The 25541-nt window shown below is 44.5% G+C and overlaps 1 protein-coding gene across 4 annotated transcripts in view; it reads left to right on the top strand.

The window, feature by feature from the left end:
- The window catches only part of SLC24A3 (solute carrier family 24 member 3), a 503791-nt gene that overhangs the window by 453009 nt on the left and 25241 nt on the right, over positions 1-25541 (top strand). For 2 of the 4 annotated variants that reach the window (XM_065522715.1, XM_015457748.4), the window contains exons 9-16: positions 1796-1849; positions 8136-8269; positions 10208-10258; positions 10486-10646; positions 11423-11684; positions 19601-19767; positions 23094-23208; positions 24933-25045. In XM_065522715.1, coding sequence (XP_065378787.1) covers positions 1796-1849; positions 8136-8269; positions 10208-10258; positions 10486-10646; positions 11423-11684; positions 19601-19767; positions 23094-23208; positions 24933-25045 — 1057 coding nt within the window. The remainder of the gene's footprint in view (positions 1-1795; positions 1850-8135; positions 8270-10207; positions 10259-10485; positions 10647-11422; positions 11685-19600; positions 19768-23093; positions 23209-24932; positions 25046-25541) is intronic. The other 2 variants (XM_015457749.4, XM_005568241.5) reach the window with 2 other exon arrangements.

The raw sequence follows: 25541 nt of genomic DNA, 5'->3' as shown, positions 1-25541 counted from the left end.
TCATTATCACGTATTCGGTGTTTAGAGCAATCGGTCAGGATGAGGTCTCCTAGGGAGAAAACATAGGCAATAAAGATGGCTCAATAATGAGAGGATGAACTGAAGGAGTGGAGGAGGCAAAGAAGGTGGAGAAGGAGAAGCTGGGGGCAGGAAGGAAGCCAGGGGTATGGCCTCTCAGAAGTCAGAAGAGAGGGTTTTATGAAGTGGGGCAGACGATCTCCTTTCAGATGCTACCAAGAAATGGAACAGGATGACGGACAACCACCCACTCATTCTTGGATTGGTGTGGATGGAAATCACTGGTGCCCTTGACAGGCGATTCAAGAGATCGGTGGGTGTGGAAGTTAGGCTACAGAAATTTGCCAGCTGAATGAGAGGCACTGAAATGCAGTGTGCACAGCCCTTTAAGAAGTTTTGCCACGAAAGAAACTGAGAGATGTGGCGGAAATTGAAAGGGCTTGGATACCCTGATTTCCTCTCTCGATAGTGCATCCTGAGCACTTTCTAGAATAAATACATACATCTTTGCATAATTTGTTTTGGAGGGGAGAAGGAAGAAAGGGTTTTACTCTGTCGCCCAGGCTGCGGTACAGTGGTGTGATCATAGCTCACTGCAGCCTTCATCTCCTGAGCTCAAGCAATCCTCCCGCCTCAGCCTCCCCAAGTAGCTGAGACTCCTGGGGCACACCACCACACCTGGCTAATTTTTTAATTATTTTTCTGGAGGCTGGATCTTGTTATGTTGCTCAGACTGTTCTGGAACTTGGGGACTTAAGTGATCCTTTCCCCTCGGCCTCCCAAAGTGCTGGGATTACAGGAGCGGGTCACCGTGCCCAGGCTGCATAATCATTCTTAATGGTACATACTTATCATTTATGTACCCAGTGCCCCATTTTATAACCATCTGGCCTCTTTCCAGCTTTTCACTTTTTTATAAACACTGCTGCAAGAAAAACCCTTGTGTATGTATCCTTTTCACATTTGACCAAATATTTCTCAAGGATCAGCTTCTAGACATGGAATTTGAAAAGAGAAAAGGAAGGATGGATATAACCTGGAGTTTCCTCATCTGACCATTCTCCAGTAACCTACCGTTGAAGCCAAAATTACTCCCTCAATGAGCCGATTTAATCCTGTAGCTAAAGCGAAACCGGGAAAACAAGTTCCTGGTTTTTAGCTGTTAGCCACTAAGATAAAGAAAACAGAAGTATTCAGACTATTAGAAGCTCAAGGCGCATTCCAGTGGGTTTTTCTTTTCTTCCTTCCTGTGGAATGTCTTCCCACTTACTCCTTCTTACTCTTTGGCTGGTACCTTCCCTGCCCAGGTTCCATCTGTCTGCCTGCCTGCCTCTCTCTCCCCCTCTACCCTTTTGGCGTGGCTCCTGTATACCCAACAATCCCTCAGGCACCCCTGTCAATTCCTCTAATTTTAGTTTCCCCTTGTAAATATATCTGAATAGTTTCAGTGAATGATTAAGCTGAGGCCAGATGTATACATATTGACCTATATTCAGCAACATGTATGAAAGGCTTGTTGCTTTCGAAGAGCTCTTTTAGGTGACAAATAACAGAGAGGAAGGGGCATTTTCCCTTTAGATGAGGAGAGAAGAGAAAGATGGTTGACAGCCTTATGCAGCATAGAGAATGTCTCTAGACCAGGAAGTATCCATCACTGGCAACGTCTGCCTTCTCCTTACTATCCTGGCCGTTTGCATCAAATGTGTCTGTAGAAAGGGGGCAGGTGAGTTTCACAGATGTCTATGACTGTCTTTAACTGTTCTTGGTTTACATGCAGGTGGGAGTCTTTAGTCCTTGTGCTGATGTATCTTATCTACATTGTCATCATGAAGTAAGTAAAATTCTTCATTTCTTTTCCAAAACTGTTTCTTGCATTCCACATTATGTGATGACATAGAAGAGGGTTGGGGTGGGTATCTGACTGGTTTTTCAGTGTGTATCATCACAGTCACTTGGCTCCCTGCCAGACTGCTGTGAGTCACTGTAATTTTGATTAGTATCAATTGTAGTGACCCTTCCAGCCCATATACGATGATAAACTCAAAGCTTCAATGTTTCACTTGAGAACTTTCTAGAACCTCTAATCTCTCTTCAGGATCTGGCAGCCTAGCTCTGGAAGGTTTCTTCACTCTCTTTCTTAACACAAAGGAGATACAACTCAATACGTTACACTGCAATAGAGGGTGAGGGAAGATACAAGGTAGTCTACTGCCAGTCTACTCAATATGGCGGCCAACGTGAGCCAGCCCTCCGGTGGTCTGTGTAGACCCAGTATCTAGGGCTTGCTTGTGGAAGGAATTCCTAGGATAGGACCTTCATCAAACATATCCTGGCATGGAATTATCGTGAGGTAACTGATGAAGAGTTAGTTAAGAGACAACTGAAATCATGGATCAAATATCTGTGGACTTCCATTATTTGCATGGTATTAGTCATCCACTGCTGCATAACAAACTATCCCGAAACTTAGTGGCTTAAAAGCACAAACATGTATTATCTCACACATTATCTGAGAGTTAGGAATCCGGGAGCAGCTTAACTGCAAGGTTCCAGCTCAGAGTCTCTCATGAGGTTGCAGGTAAGAAGTCAGCCAGAGTTGCCATCATGTACCAGACAGGTGTGGGAGGACCTGCCTTCAAGTGATGCTGGCTCTTGACTGGCAGGCTCAGTTTCTCACCACGTAGGCTCCTCCTTAGAGCTGCTTGAGTGGCTTCCTCCAGAGCAAGTGATTCAAGCAGAGAGCAAGAAGGGCCCTGCAACACCTTTTATAATATCCCAGAAGTCACATGCCATTACTTCTACCGTATTCTGTTTATTAGAAGCGAGTCGTTAAGTCCAGTCCACACTCAAGGGGCTGGCATCACCTAGTGAAGGGAACAGTGTCAAAGAACTGTTGATATATTTTAAAACCACCATGTCATGTGTTCTTTTCCCTCCTGGAGTTGGGGTAGCTTATTTATATCAAGAATTTGCCAGGCGTGGTGGCTCATGCCTGTAATCTCAGCACTTTGGGAGGCCAAGGTGAGCAGATCACTTGAAATCAGGAGTTCGTGACCAACCTGGCCAACATGGTGAAATCCCGTCTCTACTAAAAACACAAAAATTAGCCAGGTGTGGTGGTGCGTGCCTATAATCCCAGCTACTTGGGAGGAGGCAGGAGAATCTCTGGAACCCGGGAGGCGAGGTTGCAGTGAGCTGAGATCACGCCACCACGCCAGCCTGGGTGACAGAGTGAGACTCCATCTCATTGGAAAAAAAAAAATTATATGGCCAATGTTTCCCATGCTCTAAATTGTAAGCACCATGTAAGCACCATGGTTGTGAGCCTGCTGGTTCATCTTTTTGCCAGGCACCACTGGGATGAGGAGGTTATAAATAATGCAGAGATGTTCTATGCTACAGCTGCCCACCCCTGTGGAAGCGGCTTTTTTTCCTCTAAATTAGCCCATGTTTCTCCAGCATATGTAGCTGTAGGAGTGACTGCCTTCTCTAGGGGCAAGAAAGTAGAAATCCATCGACAATGGCCAGTTTGGACATATCAGGTAGCAGTCTGGAACTGACACATTAAGGTTTCTTATTGTTGAGGCCTGACAAAAGTTAATTCTGGTGACCAGTGACTGGGACACTTGTTGAGAGAAATCAGTGTGGACATTGGCAAATATCACAGGAGCAAGCACATCTGGAGCTTAGTGGAGAAGGGCATTCCTAGAGTAGGACCTTACTCATACATGTCCTGGTACCATAAGGTGACTAATGAAGAAACCAGAAGTCACACACCATGAAGTCACATACCAACAGATGAGCTCTCATGAAACCCAGAGCTGACCCAAAGCCTTTCCAAAGTTTCCAGCCCCTAAAGGAAAAGCCTTTAAAGATCAGAACACCCATCTTATGCCTCTTTGCCTCAAACAGCAAAGCTATATAGCGAATCAGTGCCAAGTGGGGAAGCCTCAAACTGCTGTCTGTATGTGTACTCACACATCTTCCTTTGTTGTTTTCTAGTGCATTGTTTCGATTTTTTAACATTTTGAGGGTCTGATTGAGCTCCCAAAAGTGGATTAGTTGATTATTCTGGAAGAATCGCTGTACAGTGTCTGCTCTATGCCCAACATTAATCTTGGGTCTTGAATCTTAATTTTCAAGAAAGTATGTTTCAAAATGAATTCACTAGGGGCTTCACAGAGTTAAGTATTCTTCAAAAACAGATGTGACCAGAGGGAAGGAGAGTTGAGGAATTTTGCTGTCATGTATCCTATGGCCCCTGCTCCCCTTTCTAAGCCACCTTGAAGCCCATGGGTTGCTGGCAGAACACGTGGACAGTAAGATAGAAGAGCAAACACATCCTCTCCTCTTCCCCAAACCATACCAAATGTGGAAGCTAATGAGGTGTGTTTCTGCTGATGCCTCACTTTTACCAACATTCCAGCTGTTCAAACCAGCAGGATACAAACAAAACCGGGAATGGAAGCTACTGTGCTCATGAAATTTTCTGCATAAATTCTGGTCCTAAGTTCTAAATTGAAATCTCTGCTCTTTAGCCATCCCCCTCTGCAATCAGAGGCTTTAATCATTGGGTTTTATCAAATCTGATTTATAAAATTGCATGCTTCACAATAAAATAGCTTCAGGGTGCAAGCACAAAATTTAAAACATTCAATTAAAAATATAAAACAGCAACAGTAGTTTAAAAAAAAAAACACACCAGCATATATTAAAATCGTCAGCAGCGTCCTAGGTGGAGAGTTTTTAAAGGACTTTAAACATTCTATCTGAAGGTCAGAAAGCAATTTCAGATTGTCCAGGTTGGTAGAAACCTTCAGGGAGCATGAAGCATGCCTGGCCTTGGCAAGGATTGATTTCTGTACATCCCCGGTCGCTGCTCTGGGATTTGTTACCTAGATGGGTTATGTGTGCTGGTGGTTAAGAATCAGTGCCTCACATTCGGCCCTGACAGCGGAGCCCCCTGCCACTGACAGCCGTGGGACCTCAGCCAAGTTATTCAGCCATCTTGAATCTCAGTTTCCTCTTCTGCAAAAAAAGATTAATAATAATTTCTACTGTTATTATATATATTCCATGAGAACGGAATGCGACAGCTTAGTTAAGCTGTCAAGCTAAGATAAGCTTAGTTTAACTCTGCATCCAGTTTCAAGAAAGCCCTCACTGTATAGTATTATTATCCTGTTCTCTAAACCCTGATAAATGTATAATACATGGGTTTGCTTTTGTACTTTAAAAGCAAAACCTAATCACTGGGCACTGTGGTGCATGCCTGTGATCCCAACTATTCAGGAAGCTAGAGTGAGAGGATTTCTCGAGGCCAGGAGTTTGAGACTAACCTCAGCAACATAGCAAGACCCTGTTTCAAAAAAAAAAAGCAAACCTTTATGCAAGTCAGTATTTCTTTCAGGAAAATGGATTCTAAGTCAAGATGACAGAAACACCGCCTCTTTCCCTGTCGCCCTATGGGGCAAGGCATCCTTGTTGAGTCTATAAAGTGTGGAGGTCTTTTCACTAACGGGAATTTTGAATATATATAAGAGTCAACAGAATAGTATAATGAAGCCCACGCACTCATCACCAGCCCCAGAAACCATCAACCCACAGTTGCCCCATCCACACTATATTCACTTCCCTTTTCTTCTGTAATTTGTAAGTCCCAGACATCATACTAGCTCATCCACAAAAATTCCAGTATACATTTGGACTTCTCTAGACATAGCTGGATACTCTTTTAGGATTCTAAAAGGACAATTGTCTTTAACATAACCACAACATTGTCATCACACCTAAAATTAATACTAATTCCTTAATGTCATAAAATACCCAGCGTTCAAATTTTCAGTGGCCTCACAAATGTCTTTTTGATTGTTTTCTTTTTGTTTCGTGAATATCATAAATATTTAAAAAATGAGAATTCAAATAAATTCCACTCATTAGAATTGGTGGCCTTTGACTGAGTGCCGTGTCTGTGTGTGTGTGCATGTGTGTGTGTGCATATGTGTGTGTGCATATGTGTGTGTGCATATGTGTGTGTGTGTGCATTTTCCTTGCACTTTGTTCTTTAATGAAGTTTGGCTGTTTGCTCTGCAGAGTTGCCCACGGTTGGAAAGTGTTGATTACATCCCCTGATGTGGCACAGTCTGTTTCCTTGACCTCTGTGTCTGTGTATGTGTCTGTGTGTGTCTGTGTGTGCATGTCTGGGTGTCTATGTGTGTGTGTCTGTGTGTGTGTGCTGCATGTCTGTGTCTGTGTCTGCGTGTGTGTCTGTGTGTCTCTGTGTGTCTCTGTGTCTGTGTGTGTCTGTGTGTGTGTCTCTGTGTGTGTCTGTGTGTCTCTCTGTGTGTGTGTCTGTGTGTCTGTGTGTGTGTGTGTCTGTGTCTGTGTGTATCTGTGTGAGTGTCTGTATATGCGTGTGTGTGTGTGTGTGCATTTTCCTTGCACTTTGTTCTTTGATGAAGTTTGGCTGTTTGCTCTGCAGAGTTGCCCACGGTTGAAAAGTGTTGATTATATCCCATGCTGTGGTGCAGTCTGTTCCCTTGGCCTCTGTGTTTCCTGCATGTCTGTAATTGATCTGATTCGGGCTAGACTATGTCCCAAGTGGTGATGAGTTCCATCATCAGGAGGCACGGCGATGTCTGCCTTTCTCTCTCTGTAATGTTGGCAGCCATCAGTGCTCAGTATCTGGATCCATTATTCCATTTGGGTTGCAAAATAGTGCTGTTCTAATTCCATGCTTCGTGTCTTATGAACTACAAATGGCACCTGTCACTTTGACTAGTTTTCTGTTCTCTCATGCAATGTAGTAACTGCATGTTCCTAGAGTGTACAGGAAAGACCTCATGGACGAGATGGTCCAGCTACAGAGGACCTCTTCATCTCTCTGAGGTCTTGTTGCCATAAGCCGGCCACCCTAGAGCTGCCCCCACTGAAGAATCAGGCGCAAGGGAGATAGCTGGGAGGGAATCCAGAGAGCTTCATGTCTGTAGCAGCAAAAGAGTTGAGGAGGGGAAGAGAAACATAGGTTGAGTGGCCTTCCAGCTGGCAACTTAGGGTCACCATGCCTAGCTGCCATTCCTATGGGAGGCTGGAGGTCAAACTGGAGGTCCCCAGTGAGCCGTCCCATGGCCAGGTTGAGTGGCCTTCCAGCTGTCAACTTAGGGTCACCATGCCTAGCTGCCGTTCCTATGGGAGGCTGGAGGTTAAACTGGAGGTCCCCAGTGAGCTGCCCCATGGCCAGTAAACGATGAGTGGGGAAAAGCAGTAGCAGCCTTCTGTGACCTGGAAACTGTGCCTGGCTGTCTTTGCCCATGAGTTTTTATGAGTTTTCTAGAATTCCTCTGTGGGAATCTTCTCATACTAAAGCTAGGGAGACTGGAACATTTACTTGCAAAAAACCACCCTTGGAACTTGTACAAGCTTCTTCCCTTCCCACCTGAGCCTGCTGGGACATGTAAGGAACACTGCACAATGTATTCACTTGATCATTCGGGAGGATCCTAGCCTAGAAGTTTTCATAAAGCCAAGGGTCCACTGGATCTGGAACTTAGGCACGATAGTCATAGAAATTTGCAGAATCCCAATCCGTGACCTCAGGAAACCAAAGACATAGAGACCTAGATGGCCAACTGACCTGTAGCACATAGACTGTGACACACAGCCACTGCTCTTGGGGAGTGGTGTGGATGAGGCAGCTTCCTCTTCTTCCAAAAAACTGGTCCCTGATTACAAAGGCCCTGGAGATGTGGCCCAGAGGAGGTAGACCTTGACCATCCCACTGAGTCTTAGCACAGTCCTTCCATATGCAGACTGAGAAGGGGAGCTCAATCCCAGAGAGGCCTCCACTGGCATGAAAGAGGTTGCAAAGTAAGCAGTGTGATCTGGTTTATTTCTGTAATGGTGGTTTTCTTTTCACCTACCATTTGTTCATAAATTGGGAAATGGGACAGGTTGTATATTCTGAGGGGGAATGGGTTGAGAAAATTAGAACAGTAATAACTTGAGCTCTGGGGACTGTACATGCAGACTGGGAGAGCTCCCAGGAGCACTCGGTGGGAGCTAAGACATGGCAGAATGGCAAACACTGATGGACTCTGCCCACTTGTTACTTTGCTCAGATATAACGCTTGCATACATCAGTGCTTTGAGAGGAGGACAAAAGGTGCCGGGAACATGGTCAACGGATTGGCCAACAATGCTGAAATTGATGACAGCAGCAACTGCGACGCAACTGTGGTGCTACTTAAGAAAGGTAACCAAGGAGAGCATTGTGGGGGCCAAGGCAGCAGGATCACTTGAGGCCAGGAGTTCAAGATCAGCCTGGCCAACATGGCAAAACCCCATATTTACTAAAAATACAACAAAATTAACCGGGAATGGTGGCCCAAACCTGTAATCCAAGCTGCATGAGAGGCCAAGGCACGAGAATCACTTGAACTCAGGAGGCAGAGGTTGCAGAGAGCCAAGATTGCTCTACTGTAGTCTAGTCAGGACAACAGAGCCAGACCCTATCTCAAAAAAAAAAAAAAAAAGAAAAGAAAAGAAAGGTAACCAAGGGGATACTGTGTACGAGAAGAAAGTGCTAGAATATGAGCCCATCTGCCCACTGTCATAGCCACACATGGGGTATCCTAGCTGGCCTTGAGAAGACACTCCCTGCCCCAAGATAGAGCAGAAGTTTCCAGTCCTCCAACCCTCCCTTTAGCTACAATGTCATGGAGCCATCTCATACCTGGTAAGCCCGTTGGAGCTCAGAAAGCCCCCTGGAAATTTCCAGGCAACACATTTGCTGGGAGTGCTGCAGAGAACAGGATGGCAAAGGAAAGGAGACCCTAGGTTCTGAGATACCGGTTCTGTCCCATTTTGGCTGTGTGACTATGAAGCAGGTTATATAACCTCTTGAGCCTCAATTTTCTCTTCTGAAATATGAGAATCATTTTTGTAATAAGCAAAGCAGATAAATATGTATAAGAGTTTAGTGCGATGCTCTATAAATGACAGGTGTTATTAGTGTATTACTAGATCTAAATTCACTTTAAGGCTACACTAACTCAGTTTGCAAGCTGCAAATAGAAATAGAAAAGTACCTTCCCCTTCAAAGTAATTCTTATATTCAATCAAGTCTTACAAAACAGCTGAGATACTAAGGGAAATAATATGGCGCTCTCAAATATATAATATTTTTTCTTAGAGGAACTCAGAAAATAATCATTGAATTTTGCCTGGAATGTGTTTTTTTATTTAATTTTTTAAACTTTTCTCTTGAAATGTAAGAGTTTATTTTTTCTTGTTCCCATATGGTTGCTTTGCAGGAAGGAAAAAAAAAGGAAATTAGAAAGGTTATTTTCAAATACATCTATGGGTTATTTTCGAACATATCTCTGACATCACTGCATCATTATTAGATTTTCAAAATTAAATATTTGATATATTTTTGTGAATGATTATACATATGTTTAACAAATGACTTAAGTGATTTAGTGCCATTTCACATGAGGATTTTATTGAGTTTATTCTCTTCTGGGTAGTTTATAACCATAAAAGGACTATGCCAAAGAGAGCTACCTAGGATTAGCTAGTGTTTCCAGAGATCCTTTCATGCTTTAGTGGCTTGGAAAACAGGAGCTAGTACTACAAGAGGCTGCAGCCAAGTACCCTTGAGCTGTGTGCATATACTGCTCATTCACAGAGAGGGAGCTGGACCCTTCGTGCCACATTTTTTTAGGCCTTCTGGTGAATTATCACACAGGATTTGTCCCAAGCACCCTTCTGACCTCGGTTCTCTGTAACATGAACAACTCACCCACCCCTTGTCAGCTCTGCTCATAGACTGCACTGAGGGAATGTGTACATTTCACCACCATGTCCCCCAGTGCAGAACTGCACTAACATCAATCCAGTAGCATTTAACAGCTCAGGATGAATATTGCTGACATTTGAAGGGCATATAGGGTACAAAGTTCTTAGAGTCTTCTCTGTACCCCAGATCTGAGTGGTGGGAAAAGAATCCTTTGAGGACAAGGAGGAATTCTCTTATGGTATCATTAATTCTTACCATGTCAATGAATGATGCTTAAATTGTTTCAAGTCCTTTCAAAAGATTTAACATTAACACCCATGGAAAGGAGATTTTGACTTATTCAAAATTTGTTCACTGCAACCCTTCCTGGCTGGCTGGATGAATGGAAAGAAGGAAGGAAAGAAGGAATAAGAAAAGAAGAGTGGATGGATGGGTGGATAGGTGAGTTGGAAGGATGGAAAGAAGAATGAATGGATTGATCGGTGGAAGGAAGGAAGAAATAAGGAAAGAAGAGTGGATGAATGGATCGATGGATGGATGGATGGATGGGTGAATGGATGGGAAGAAAGCAGGGAGGAAGAGAAAGGAAGGGAAGGAAGAATAAATGAATGCCTCTTTCCTGTTCCTGGCCTCAATGTTATTTTACCTTATGTTTTCCATTTCCCTAGCAAATTTCCACCGCAAAGCATCAGTGATCATGGTGGACGAGCTGCTGTCGGCCTACCCACACCAGCTTTCCTTCTCTGAGGCTGGCCTTCGAATCATGATCACCAGCCACTTTCCCCCCAAGACCCGGCTCTCCATGGCCAGTCGCATGTTGATCAATGAGGTACCTTGGAAAGCACTGTCCACTGACACTGGACAGGGGTGGGAAACTCTGGGAAAGAGAGAACGTTTATTGTTTGAAAGAAGAAGCACCTAACTCAAAGTTTAACACCGCAGCATCCCTCAGCCATTTCCCAATCTTAGTTCCCTGGACCAGCTGTGTATCTGGCCCTTGCTATTCCCTCCATGTGTTGAGACATGGACTAATTCCCATTTATATAGAAAACTCCCTTGTTCCTTCTCCCTTTCACCCACATTTTTCTTCTATTGTTCCATTTGAATAAAGCTCCCTGACGTAAACTTGCACAGAAATTGTTGCTAACTAAGGGTTACCTTAGTTTAAAGTAATACAGAGTCCCTAACTTGAATTTTGCTGTGCATTCCTTTTCTGGAGTGTAGCCTTGTTGATACACTAGTCCAAACACAGTTGTTCAGCTTTCTCACATAGGGACCCAGGAACTCCTGCAGTCTGGGGAAGAAAGATGACACCACAGTACACAGAGTATCAAGGAACTGCACATCCCAGACACAAGAATTTTCCTCTAAAGGGATTTGCAAATTCTAATTTGCAAATTCAAATTTGCAAAAATTAATCTTTCCTCCCAGAAGGACGTTGCCTGGAGTTGGTTATCACATTGAGAGGCCCCTTAAAACTTGACTCCAGGGTCTTCTGGAAGCATCTCGTCAGCTGCCAGGAAAAAATCCCAACAGTTCGTGTTCTGAGTGTAAGGTATTTGCAATCCCGCTGACCGTGGTAAGAGTGCACCTTTCTCTTTCCAGAGACAAAGATTGATAAACAGCAGGGCTTATACCAACGGGGAATCCGAGGTGGCCATCAAAATCCCAATTAAGCACACTGTGGAGAATGGGACAGGGCCCAGCAGTGCCCCAGACAGGGGCGTGAATGGGACACGGAGGGACGATGTTGTGGCTGAGGCTGGCAACGAAACAGAGAATGAAAATGAGGACAATGAGAATGACGAGGAGGAAGAGGAGGACGAAGATGATGATGAAGGACCATACACGCCATTCGACCCCCCCTGTAAGAGGTTCTATGTCTGGGCTGGGGTTGGGAGCTATTTTGAGCCACTGAGTAGATGCCCCTGACTTGAATGATCTTTATACCATTCAATTTTTTAAAATCTCTGTATGAACATGAGAATATGTATATCAAGTCTTCTTTGGGCAGGACTTTGTTGTAGAAGTTCAAAGATGGCCAAGATGGGGGTCCATGATCATTGGTTGAAATGTGAGCTCTTTAATCAGCTGTGTTTTGTACAAGTGTTACTGAAATGCCAGGGATTTGGTCTAGGTCCTGCTCATCAGTGCACAGAAAGCCAGTCACTGAGACAACGAATATTGCCAGGGAAAAAGGCTTTAATCAGGTGCTGCAGCCGAGGATATAGGAGATCAGTCTCAAATCCATCTCACTGAGCAACTGCAATTGGGGATTTATATAGCAGGGAAGGAATGTAGCTACCTTCCGGCAAATAGGAATTAGGGAGAAGTAAGGAAGAGGAGTTGCTCCACAGGAAGTAGGCAGTCCATCAGGCATCACGATGAAGGAGAGATCTGACTCCTCATTGTCCAGACACAACGATCTGGTGAGTTTCAGTTCCTTGATGCCATCTGGGAGGCCTAATGGTCCATTTCCTGAGAAAAGAGCTCAGAGAAGACAAATGAACGTTTCTCAAGTTTTAAAGCTGAGAGTCAGTTTTTATATTAATTCAAAAGAAACTATAAACATCAGTTCTATGGGACAGTTGGGCTGGTTTCAGGGGATGGTCTTATCTTACTTAGCTGTTCTGCAGGAATTTTTGGTATGAAGGAGGAAATGCCCATGACCCTTGTGGGCAAGGCAGTTTGGTGCACAAAAGGAGAGGCACATCACTCACCTCCACCCATCCCATTGTACCTCGCCAGGAGAGCTGTCCTGCCAAGGTCAGCCCTGGTGGACGCCAAGCCCTGAAGAAGCTTTCAGGACCTCAGTCGCCAGGGCAGTGTCCTCCTCTCCCAACTGCTGCCTCCAACAAGGACTTGGTTGTTCCAGAAACTGTTTCACCCCACCCCACCCATTATCGGAGCAGTTGGACCAAGCCCAAAGAATTCTGCCTATTTGCTGGACCTTCCAGAAGCTTCTGGCTGTTTCAGGGAAGAGTACACTAGGCTGATTCACATTGACTGTCAAGTGTGTGAGGCTCAGTATACATGTGCAGCAACCTCTTTGGGATGTTTGAATGTGCAGGATTATCTGAGGAAACATTTGATCCACTTGAAAGCCCATTTAGTGGTAGGACATGGTGCCGAGTGTCAGAGTCCAGTGTTAATTTCAGATGCAGGGTCTTGCTGTGCTCCAGGGGAGCTCCTTTCTGTCCAGAGGACAGCAAGTAAAACTTCAATCAGAGCTGCCCTGTGCCCACTCAGGGCACCCAAGATGTCAACCTCATCAAGAACTTACCAAAACGAATCAGAAAATATTCATCCACATTCCTATAACCCCCCATTCCCTCACCTCCCACCCAAAGCTGAATCATCACTTGTTAGTACATTATCTTCATAGAAAAAATGTACACTCGTCCTTTATCCATTTTGCCACCATCGGATATATTTCTTGGCAACCTTTCCCATCAACCAAGACAGAAACATCTTAAGAATTAAATGACAAAAAACACTCCTTTCCTCCCTTTTAAACCCTTCCATTCATTTTCTGTTGCCGCCTAACAAAATACCACATATTTTGCAGCTCAAAACAAGACCCACTGATTACCTTACAGTTCTGTAGGTCAGAAGTCCAGCTGGATTCTTAGTCTCACAGGCCATAATGAAGGTGTAGCCAGGGCTCCATTCCTTTGCAGAGGCCCTGGGAGAAATCATTACCAGGCACCAGTTCACTGTGGCTGTACAGCTCCTTGATGGCTGTCAGCTGGGGATGTCCCACTGTTCCTAAAAGCCATGGAGCCCCTCCACCTTCACCTGGATGTGTGGACCTCTTCCCACCATCATTCCTAATCTCTCTGGCTCCCCTTTTACTTTTGAGAACTCTTTGCAACTAGATCAGGTACCTGCACAATCTCTCTACCTAAAGGTCAACTGTGCCATACAGCACAGCAGAGTCACAAGGCTGATAGCTCATCCCACTCACAGACCCTGAGAATCTTAGGGACCCATGTCTAGAATTCCGCCTACTCAGCCCCTGCTTTCAGAGTCCACCATTGGCTGGCCATAACCAAGCTCCAGTAATGCTTATTTTGCTAAACTCTTTCACTAATTAAAGAAATAGTCAAGCCAGTGGAAGGTCTGTAAGTGGCCAAGTTCTATGTTAGCATCTTGGGAGCCCAGAATCCCCAAGTGCACCCCTCCAGGGAACAATGAAAGATGCATGTGTGAGATGAGGCCAAGTCTGGCCCAGTGCCTGGGCCTCGTTACTGACTGGGACCCAGCGCCCCCTTCAGATCCTTGGTTCCATATTTCTCGTCTGGATGAGAGCTCACCGTGCGGTTTCAAGGTCTTTGAAACTCCTGCTCCCAACCCTCTGTCTCACTGTGATTAGGTTGCAGATGATGGAGGCCTCAGACCTTCCAGCCACACCTTCTGGGCTCCTGTGTATTAGGAGACATGGCTGCAGGCATCTCACCCCAACAAATGTTGCACCTGAGGCTCAGGAACCCCACATCCCCTCCCATGTCCTTCTTGAAGCACAGGCAAGAGAGAGGAGATGATATTCTGTGTGGTCATACCATCCCGTGGGGTCTCCATGTCATTCAAGGACCCCCAGCTGCCAAGATAGAAAGCAGAATTCCAAGTTCTTCTCTACCAGCCCTTCTCACCTGGGCTTCCTTAATGAAATGCACGTTCTGATTCAGGAGGTCTAGGGTGAGGCCCGAGTCTGCATTGCTAATCAAGAACCCCCCGCATCCTGCGACACTGGCGCTGCTGGTCTGTGTGCCACACTTGGAGCACCGAGGGGCTAGAGACCTAGAGGCACTCAGCGATCATCCCAGTTCTTCTAAGATGCACGAAAGCCTGATTCAGAGCCCGAGTCTGCCTTTGAAAAGAGTGAACTCCCCCAATTACAACTGTCTCTTCCCCTCTACCAGCTGCTAAGGAATCCCAGGCCCAGAATTAGGAACTCCATTTTAAGGCAAGGGGACTGAATGCCCAGCCAGGCCCCTTGCAGGGGCAGACAGGCCTCTGCTTACGGGTGAGAAGCCTGAGGGGTGCTTCTGGCCAGCAGAGGGCATCCAGAAGCCAGGGAGTCAGTTCTGGGAGCCCCAAGATGGGTTCCTATCAAGTCAAGTTCCTGTGGCCTGAAAAGGGTCCACCCACACGATGAGGACATGTTTCTCTCTCATAGTCATTCATAGTCGTCCTGCAATGCGTGAGTACCCTGTGTTTCCAGCACCCAGCCGCAGTGCTTTCTTCTCTCAGGACTTGACTAGAGTGGGTATGATGATTACCAAGAAAGTAATTATTAAGAGTATGTGAATACTGTTTGTGAATTCGTATATGTACATATATGTACAGTGTGCAATTCAAGATTGATACAACATATTAACATGCACATGTGTACTGTATACACTCAATATATTGTATACATGTATAATATATGCACAGATATTAACATATTTATGTTTATATATGTATATACTATATTATAGGTTATATACACATAATATATATTATATACTCCTACACTTGGTATATGCACATACATGCATATAAATGTGTAGCTGTTGTTATCTCTTGGGTGAAGAAAGCCTTATGGTTGACAGACAGCAAAAGAAACCTTTTCTTGTGTATATAGGTAAACACATTTCCATGGGAAAGAAAAACTAGAAGGAAATACACCAAAATACAAGTAGGTTTTTCCAAAGCAAAATTATATTTTTCTATATTTTTTACCTTAAAACAGTGTGCATTTTTATTGCCTATATTATCGGAACAAATGCATATATTTAAGTCTAGGTCTAAAATACTGTGCAATAACTTTTTCTCTCTCTGATAGAATTCAGCTTTCTTAAAGCTGACTGAGGAACATAATTTAGAAACAAGTCTTTTTGCTTGCTAAAGCCAAGTCCAACCCAAAGGGATACTATCATGCTTATGGGCCCGGCTCAGGCCCCTGGCTTCAGCTCTCAGTTGCTGGCTGACTTTTGTGAAATCAGGTAATCACCAGCACATCAGGTCCATGTGCAGGAAAGTTTTTTCCCTTAATTCATTGCTGTACCCCCAGCACCTGCAGCAGTCGGCCGGCACAAAATGCCATAGAGGGCATTCAACAAATATGTATTAAATGAATGAATGAAGAGTAAACCTATCCCCTTTGCTGCTCTATTTTGACCCAATGGTAATAGAGCAGAAGATGGAAAAAATGTCCAGAAATGTTGTTGACTCAAAGAGGAAAGGAAACCTTTTTAACCCCTTTATTCACAAATGGAAATTAAGAGCTGGGCGCGGTGGCTCACGCCTGTAATCCCAGAACTTTGGGAGGCAAAGGGAGGATGCGGATCACCTGAGTTCAGGAGTTCAAGACCAGCCTGGCCAACATGGCGAAACCCCGTCTCTACTAAAAATACAAAAATTAGCCGGGCATGGTGGCGCACACCTGTAATCCCAGCTACTCGGGAGACTGAGGCAGGAGAATCACTTGAACCTGGGAGGCGAAGGTTGCAGTAAGCTGAGATCACACCACTGCACTCCAGCCTGGGCAAAAGAGTGAGACTCTTGTCTCCAAAAAAAAAAAAAAAAAAAAACAGAAGGAAAATTAAGACCAGCTAAAATGTGGGTAATCATTATTTGACTGTCTTTGCTCCTCAAAATCATTTTTAAAAGACACCTTATATTTGTACCTTATTTTGTTATATTTGCTGTGTTACTTTTAAATATATGATTCAGATAATGCTCATTGAATTTCTAGTTTTAAGGTGGTTGTTGTTACAAAGGGGCAATAACTTAAAGCAAGCATATATATCATTGAAAATGACATTTTCCAGATAATAATGCCCTCCCAGTGTCCAGTCACAAATTTTTAAAACAGTTGATAAGAACTCAACATTCACTGGCACTCACACTTCTTGCAACTTTGTCTAATCAATATCATTTTCCAAGCTCTTGCACTTGTAAGTTCTGACTTCATTTTTTCTTCCCTCTATTTATTTATTTTCTGAAAAATGTAAGAGTCAAGTTGGGATTATTTCTCCTCCTCTTCATGTGTTTCTTTGTCATCTTTGATTGGGTGTGCATTTTAAACTAAACTAAGTCTCTCTGTCCGTGTGAGGGCATCAGCCATATGGAAGGCCATTGAGGAGATTCTAGGAGTTCTACATGGGTAAATGCCTTATCAGCACATTGCAGGATTTAGGAATGTGCAGAATTCCAGGATGCACGTGGGATCCAAAGAGCTGCCCATATCCTGGATTCTGCAACATTTGGAAGCCCGTCTCCAAACAACTCTCAGCCAGGCATCCTGGTTTACAAAGCAAGCACAGTCTCTATGTTCTCATCATTCACTTGACCGTCTCCAAATCTTAAATCTAACAAGATTCATAGCAGCTAATAGGAAAATACTTCTCCTTTCTTAGTACTTTTTTGTTTGCTTGCTTTACTCTGTACTTGTATTTTGGATAGCCTTAGATTCTCAAAAACAAGTAATTTTCTTTGGTCTGTCTGATTAGATTGTTCATAATAACATTATTACTACAATTGTTATTGCTATTTACTGAAAATGTGATATAAGCTCAGGACTATTCCTGCCTTTCAAAATCAGGTGCTAAACAAGTGAGAAGACCCCTGTTCTCATAGACTTTATTCTAATTTGATGGAGACCGAAAATAAATTAAGAAACAAACAACCCTGATGGTTTAAGACAGGAAATATTTGGATGAAACAAATAAAAAGGAGTATAGAAAAGCAGGACTGAGATGATAAGGGTTATATTTAGATTTATCTGAAGACCCGATGACATTTGAGCAGTGAAGTGGTCTGCGTGACAGGGCAGACTCTGCCATGAGAAGATCCAGGCAGAAGACCTGTGAGGGCAAAGGCCTTGAGGCAGGAAAAGGCTTGGAGTGTCTGAGGACAGAAAGCAAGCCAAGACCAGGGAGTATGTGAGCAGGGAGAGTGGCAGTTGGGGCAAAATCAGGCAGTGCCTTACAGACCATGGTGGGGAGACCTGGTTTTACTCTAAGGGCAGTGGAGACCAATGGAAGGTTCTAGAACAATTTGCTTTTTGAGACTCTTTCCTCTGGCTACTGGTAGCAAACAGATGGAGATAGGACAGGCATTGGAGCAGTAGTCCCCTTAGGAAGCCAGGTTGTCAGCCAGGCTTGGTGAACCTGGCCCCAGCGGAGGCTGTGGGAATAGTGAGATGGTGGGAATACCCTGTCAGGTTGCCAGGGTTGGCTGTGGGGGATACAAGAAAGGGAAGAATCAAGAATGACTCCCAGGATTTTGACTGGAACGACTTGCAAGCTCATGTTGTCCCAGCCGTCGTCCTAATATCATCTTATTTAATTCTCCAAGCAACTCTGTCAGCTCAGTGCTGCTGTATACACATTTTCATAGATGAAGAAACTGAGGTGTAGAGAATTTAAATAACGGAGTCATTCAGCTCATCAGCCACAGAGCAGGGACCAAAGCCCAGCACCATCTGATGAGAAACCCCTCTGCCTCCCATAGACACTGTGCCTCGGCCATTTAAGAGAGGCCAGAGGGTGCCCGAAATAATGTTAGATAATTGTTCTATCTATGCAGTTTTTAGAAACTATTGGGAGATTGGTAGGATATATGAAACAAATACTGGATACTGGTCTAAAATTTTAAAATACATTTTATTAAACATTTAATTACTGTTTAAATGTTATAAAAATTCCTCCTTAACTCTGGTGGGAATATAAAATGGTTCAGTCATTTTGGAAAACTGGCAGTTTCTTACAAAGTTAAATAAATACCCACCCTATGACTCAGCAATTCTCCTGGGTCTTCATCCAAGAGAGATGAAACATGCCCACAAAAAGACTTGTACAAACAGTGTTCGCAGTCATCTGGCTTGTAATACCCTCACACTGGCAACAAACAAATGCTCACCCACCGCCATATGGATAACAAATCGTAGCACACTCATAGGATGGAATACTACACAGCAATTTAAAGGAATGGATCACGCAACGTGAATGAATCTCAATCACATTAGGCTGAACAGAAGAAGGTAGGCACGAAAACATCCTATATGGTTTTATTTGAAGTTGGAAAACAGTTAAAACAATATCTATGGTGGTAGAGGGTGAGGAGTTGACTAGAAAGAGGCACGGGAAACTTTCTGGAAGGTAGAGACACTGTGTATCTGGATTGCATTGAGGAGTACATGGAAATATGTATGCATATTTCTTTCTAGAGGTGAATTAGCAGTTAATCAGGACAGTAATACAAGTCTAGGCAGAGCCTTCAAATCCTCTTTGAAGATTCCGGCCCACTGACAGACCATGCTGAGAAATTCCACCAGGTGGCGCTGCGTCCGCTGACGCTGTATTATTGGGAGAAAACGTGGAAAACAGAAGCCCACTGGTGGTCTTCCTAGCTCCCCACCCCCATTTCGACCCCCTACACCTACACACATTCCGCCTCTTTTTCGTCCTGAGTATCCTCTTTTTTCCCACCTGGCCATCTGCCAAACCATCCCGCAAGTCCGGTGTTACTAAGAAGTGATTCACCCTCTCATTTCGGAGACCTAACTAGCAGGTGGGCAGTGGATAATTTTTTTTTTAATTCTGCTTGGTGTTGTATGTCAGGTTTCGTTGGTGATGGAAAGTCATTTGAATGTTTTAGGAAAAGAGCAATATAATAAGGTTTAATTCTGGGGAAAGCAGTACAGACACTTGGCAGCGCAGGGAAATAAAGCTAACTGGGGTTCTTTATTATTTTTTTCTTTTTATTTCTTTTTGGCCGTTTTCATTTTTCCAGCGGGTAAACTGGAAACAGTGAAATGGGCGTTCACCTGGCCACTGAGTTTCGTCTTATACTTCACTGTACCCAACTGCAACAAGCCGCGCTGGGAGAAATGGTTCATGGTGACGTTTGCTTCCTCCACGCTGTGGATCGCAGCCTTCTCCTACATGATGGTGTGGATGGTGAGTGCAATTGGGACCCCATGGCACTGTTAAACCTCTTTAGAGGAAAAAGAAGGGAATAAGAGTCAGGGTTTCAGCCTATAACTGTACCAGTCAGCTATTGCTACAATAAGCTGCACAACGAACCACTCCTAAACTTAGTAGTTTAGAATTGCAGGCATCGATTCTCCTGCTCACACCTTTTCAGGTTGACTGTAGATTTATCAATCTTAGCTGGGACTTGCTATGCAACTGTCTCTCAGGCTTCAGGGTGGTTGTGTTTGATTCAGGCAGCAGGTGGGGTCCATGTCTACTCCACATGTCTGCTCATTTTCTTTGTACTAGAGGCTAGCTACCTGGGGTATTCTCTTCTCACAGTGCATCATTAGAATGCAAGAGAGTACATGAAAACACGAGATGCCTCCCTGGTCTTCTCCTGGCCCTGACTTACCATCACGTCCACTCACATTTTACTGGCCAAGCCCCACATCAATGGCATGGGGGAAATGTACTCCACCTGCTCCAGTGGGAAGAACAGCCATGTCTCAGGGCAAAGGACATGGAGGAAAGGCATGAAGAATTGGGAAATGGTGATCAATCCCTATCAGCAACTTAGTTTCTTCAACCAGACAATGAGGCATTGCATTAGGTGATCACTCAAGGGTCCCTTCTGAAGCTAAAATAATGAGTCAGTGATTCACATTGGTTGATTGACATTGACTGACATTAGTTGATTGACATTGATTCAGTGGCTTTGACATTAACAAAGCCATTTTAGGAAACCCAGCCTTCCAGAATGCATTGCCCATTTATGGCTATACTTTTTAACGGGGGAGCAATTCCAAATCATTAGAATTGGCCAGAAATTAAAAGGCATGGCAAAATGATGCAAATCCAAATTTATCTTGCCTTGAGTGTTGGACAGAAATGCAATATAAATCTGGAGAATTAAACTCAAGAGCTAAAAAGAAGGTTCTGAAAAAGGTATTTTGGTAGGACCAAAAATACCCAGAAAAATTTTGTTACATGGATTGCAAATTGGTAAACCTGACACAACTAATTCATAATCTTCTCTTTCCTCAATATCACAAACATTTTTTAAAAACCCAAGGTTTATAGCCAGGGGTTTCTCCCTCATCCTGCATTCACTAATGTTTTTATCTGACATATGCACCAAGTGCCACCTCTTATCTGGGTTTGGGGGACAGTGTTGGCTGTCCCTGACCTTAAGGTGCTATGTGATTTTCTGTGCAGTCCCCTAACCAGCAGTCTAACTGACCTGACTCATCTGAGGTTCAACCTCCTTCTGTTTGCTTCCTTTGCCTCCAGCGGAGGTTCTAGTAAGTCCCAATCAATGCCCAGGACTAAGGGAGAAAACTAGGAGAAGCCGGAGACCTGGTCCCAGCCACCTGAGCAGTCTGCTCCCCTGAACTCCAGACTGAGCCACAAATATGATCATGAAAATGATGAGCCAGAGGCCAAGCCTGGCTGAGCCAAACCAGATTCCTACAGGGACTGAACTGAGGGTTAAAAAGGAAAAACAAGGTTTGGCCAGGATGCCGGTAGCTCCATTTGCTGCAAAGCAACAAAATAGAAACAGCGTGTGTTTCTGCAGCTCACTTTCCTCCCTGGAGACTGGAAGTCAGAAAGCCCTGTGGCCACCCCAGGTTCAATTCTGTTCAGTTCTGCTCAGTACTGAACAGAAATGAGCTGCATTCTCTGGTTTGAAAGGAGGCAAGGCAGGCATCTGTATGGATTTCACTCACATCCCCCCAGTCTTTGAACAGGGAAGGAGGGATTATGGCCTCTTTGGAGTGAAGTCAGGGTTCCGGGTGTAGATGTCTCTCAAGGGCTGGCCCAGGAGGAACTGTGAGAAGAATGTGCTCCTCACAACATGTGGTTTGCATTTCCTGTAGTTTTATGGAAAGTGGCATCCTAAAATGATCTAACAGTTTCAACTCTTGTGAGTTATCTTCTCCTTGGGCCCACGTGCAGGGAATATGTCTCTTTTTCCAGTTACCTCTTTTTTTGCCACCAGCTCCCTCATCATCTGCCTCATCAACTGCTTTTGTTTTTTTAAGCATGCTTACGTTTGCCTTTTCTATATTTGCATAAGTTTAAGCGGTACAAGTGCAATTTGTTACATGGACATATTGTGTGATGGAAGTGACGAAGTCCTGACTTTAATGTATCCGTGACTGAGATAATGTGCCTTGTACCCATTAAAGTAATTTGTCATCACCCACCTCACTTCATTCTGTGCTGAATTTAAACTGGGGTGGCCTCTGGCCTTCCTGACTTTCAGTCTCCAGGGAGGAAAATGAGACGCAGAAACACAACATTTCTGCGCCTGACCCTTCTGAGGCTCCATTGCCTATCGTCCCACACCCATGTCCAAGTGTACACATTACGTAACACCCACTTATGAGTGAGAACATGTGGAGTTTGACTTTCTGTGTCTGAGCTGTTTCACTTAAGATAATGGTCCCCAGAAGCTATTATGATGAAGATGGACGAGGACAGCAAATTGCTACCAAGCTTCAAGGAACAGAGAAAAGGAAATGCTAGCTACGGCTTTCTCTTTTTTTTTTTTTTTTTTTTTTTTTTTTTTGAGACAAGGTCTCACTCTGTTGCCCAGGCTGGAGTACAATAGCACTATCACAGCTCATCGCAGCCTGAACTTCCTGGGCTCAAGCCATCCTCCTGCCTCAGCCTCTCAAGGAGCTGGGATCACAGGCATACACCACCATGCCCAGCTAATTTTTAAAATTTTTTGTAGAGACAAGGTCTCACTATGTTGCTCAGGCTGGTCTAGAACTTTTGAACTTAAGCAGTCCTCTCAACTTGGCTTCTCAAAGTGACAGGTTTACAAGCATGAGCCATTGTGCCCAACCTTAGAGTTATGCCTTTTCTGACAAGTATGGATACTGTCAAATCCAGCCCCTTTGCAGTTCTTCTAAATTCCTATTATGCATCCCCCCTGACATGGACACTCAAATTCCAAGCAAAGCATCCATCCATTCTGGATTCCTCAGGGCCACCCGTAGTTCAAATATTCTGTCCCAATATTAAGAAATTCTATTTTCTCTTCTCAAACCACCCACCTCACCTGAAAAGAACAAGTGAAAAGACCAATGTTTTGTTGGAAAGCATGGGTCCTATTATAGCACTGTCCCCTGACCTGCAGCCCCAGCCAGCATCCACATAGTATTGATACAGAGAGCAGACATTGCACCCCACAGAGATAGCCCAGACGGTACCCTGTTGTGAGTCTCCATCAGAAGAACCATGGGCCGGTGGGGCTTGAGGTGACCCCTCAGCTCACCATCTCTTCCTGCTCCTTCTAGGTCACAATCATTGGTTACACCCTGGGGATTCCTGATGTCATCATGGGGATCACCTTCCTGGCTGCTGGGACCAGCGTGCCTGACTGCATGGCCAGCCTCATTGTGGCCAGACAAGGTGGGACTTCCAGTGGCAATGGGGAAGGAGGGAGGGAAGAAAAGAGGGAGGGAGGAAGGGAGGGAGGGAGGGAAGGAAGGAAGGCAGGAGGGAGAAGAGAAAGGAAGGAGAGAGAAGAGAAGAAAAGAGGGAGGGAGGGAGTGAAGGAAGGAAAGAGGGAAGGAAGGAAGGAACGAAGGAAGGAAGGAAGGAAGGAAGGAAGGAAGGAAGGAAGGAAGGAAGGAAGGAAGGAAGGAAGGAAGAGAGGGCCTCTCTACCTGGGGTACCTACCTGGCAATTAACAAGGTTTGGAAGGAGGGAGGGTGATGCCATGTTGGTTGAAAGGTTTCCTGGGATCAGAAGAACAGAGAAATGATCCAGAAGGTCCCACCCTTGAGGAAAGCAAAGACATTTCCAGGTAGCACCCGTAGCCTCTTCTGGAGGCTGTATCACCATCCTTCTATTATTCAAAGTAGTGGGAAATGTACTGACAGCTAACCTTTGCTGAGTAAAGCATCGCAGATGCAGTATCTTATTTGATTTAAACAACAGCTCTGTGAAGTAAGCATAATCATACCCCCATTTTATGGACAAGAAAATTGAGGCTTAGAGAGGACAGATCCCATCCCTAAAGCTGACCCACCTGCAGTGCCCTCTGAGTGACAGGTCCCAGAGGTCAGTTTTCAGAGTGTGACAGATCCTTCCCTCCTTCAAAGCCAAGCTCACAGGCTCACAGCTCACTTTCCCAAACAGATGCCCCAGATGGTCACACCCTTCTGCAGCACTCATTCTGATGCATCTGCCTGATTTATGCTGGAGGGCATTTGTTTCAAACAAATGTGTGTTGAGCTACAAAACTTAGCCCAGTATCCCATAGACATCCTCAAGAAGCTCTACTATTGTCTACACTATTGTTCAGTTATTCTGAAGAAGGCCTAGAGACAGTGCAGGGCAGTTGGAAGATGACCCAGTGTGCAGGTGTGATCTCGGGAGTCACTTTCTAGAATGGTTGAGTTTATTCCTTTCCATAAGGATGTCTCAGAATCTCCAAAATCCTTGAAATCATCTGTATTAGTGTGTCTCACATTGCTGTAAAGAAATGCCTGAGGCTGAGTAATTTATCAAAAAAGAGCTCTAACTGGCTGACGGTTCTGCAGGCTGTACAGGAAGCATGGCAGCATCTGCTCAGCTTCTGGGGAGGCCTCAGGAAACTTCAGTCATGGTGGAAGGTGAACGGGGAGCAGGCATGCCTTACATGGCAGGAGCAAGAGGGTGGGGGGAGGTGCTACACACATTTAAACAACCAGATCTCACGAGATCTCACTCACTGTCACAAAGCTGGTACCAATGGGGGATGGTGCTAAACCACTCGTAAGAAACCACCCCCATAATCCAATCACCTCCCGCCAAACCTCACCTCCAACACTGAGGACTACAATCCACATGAGATTTTGTGGGGACACAGACACAAAGCATATCACTGTATTTGGTTTTTTGAATCACTTATATTCAGTCAGTGATCATGTTTGAAGTAAAGGTCAACCATTCAATAGAACGTGTGTTTCTATGCTTGATAATTGGTGTCATCCTTTCACATGGGTGATGGCCTTGAAAGAGAAGCACATATGTGAGCTTGCAGAACCACACTCTGGCTGTGAGATTAAAGGTTTGGGAGAGTCCTATGTGGGGCCCCTGCACTCTCCTGGGTTCCCTTCCCTCACTTAAGTGACCTCTTGTCGCTGCAGGGATGGGAGACATGGCCGTGTCCAACTCCATTGGGAGCAACGTGTTTGACATTCTGATTGGCCTCGGTCTCCCCTGGGCTCTACAGACCCTGGCTGTGGATTACGGATCCTACGTAAGTGGTTTTCTCCAGGACTTCTCCTGAAATCCAGGGCTACGTGGACTCTGTTTTAACAGCCTTGGCCACAGGGTCTTTGTCTCGGGGCAAAGGGGGTGTAGAAATCGTAATATTGAGGGGAAAACAAATTCTCCTTGTCAAAGGCCTTCCTAATTCAGGCTTGCAGGGACATTCAGGACTTTAGAGCAGGGGCCAGCAAACTTTTTCTGTCAAGGGGCAAATACTAAACATTTTAGGCTTTGTGGGCCAGAGGATGTTTATACAGCTCTTCAGCTTTGCTGCTGTAGTAGAAAAATGGCCATAGACAACAAATAACCAAATGGGCATGTCTGTTTCAATACAACTTTCCTAATAGAAACTGAAGTTTGAATTTTATATCATTTTTATATGTCATGATATATTACACTTCTTTTGATTTTTGTTCCAGCCATTTAAATATGTAAAAACCATTCCTCACTAGTGGACTGTGCAGAAACAATTGGTGGGTCAAATT

This window comes from Macaca fascicularis, chromosome 10 (genome assembly GCF_037993035.2).
Source record: "Macaca fascicularis isolate 582-1 chromosome 10, T2T-MFA8v1.1".
NCBI lineage: Eukaryota > Metazoa > Chordata > Mammalia > Primates > Cercopithecidae > Macaca > Macaca fascicularis.
Note: the sequence above shows the minus strand (reverse complement) of the source record. Positions and strands in the feature narration are given on the sequence as shown.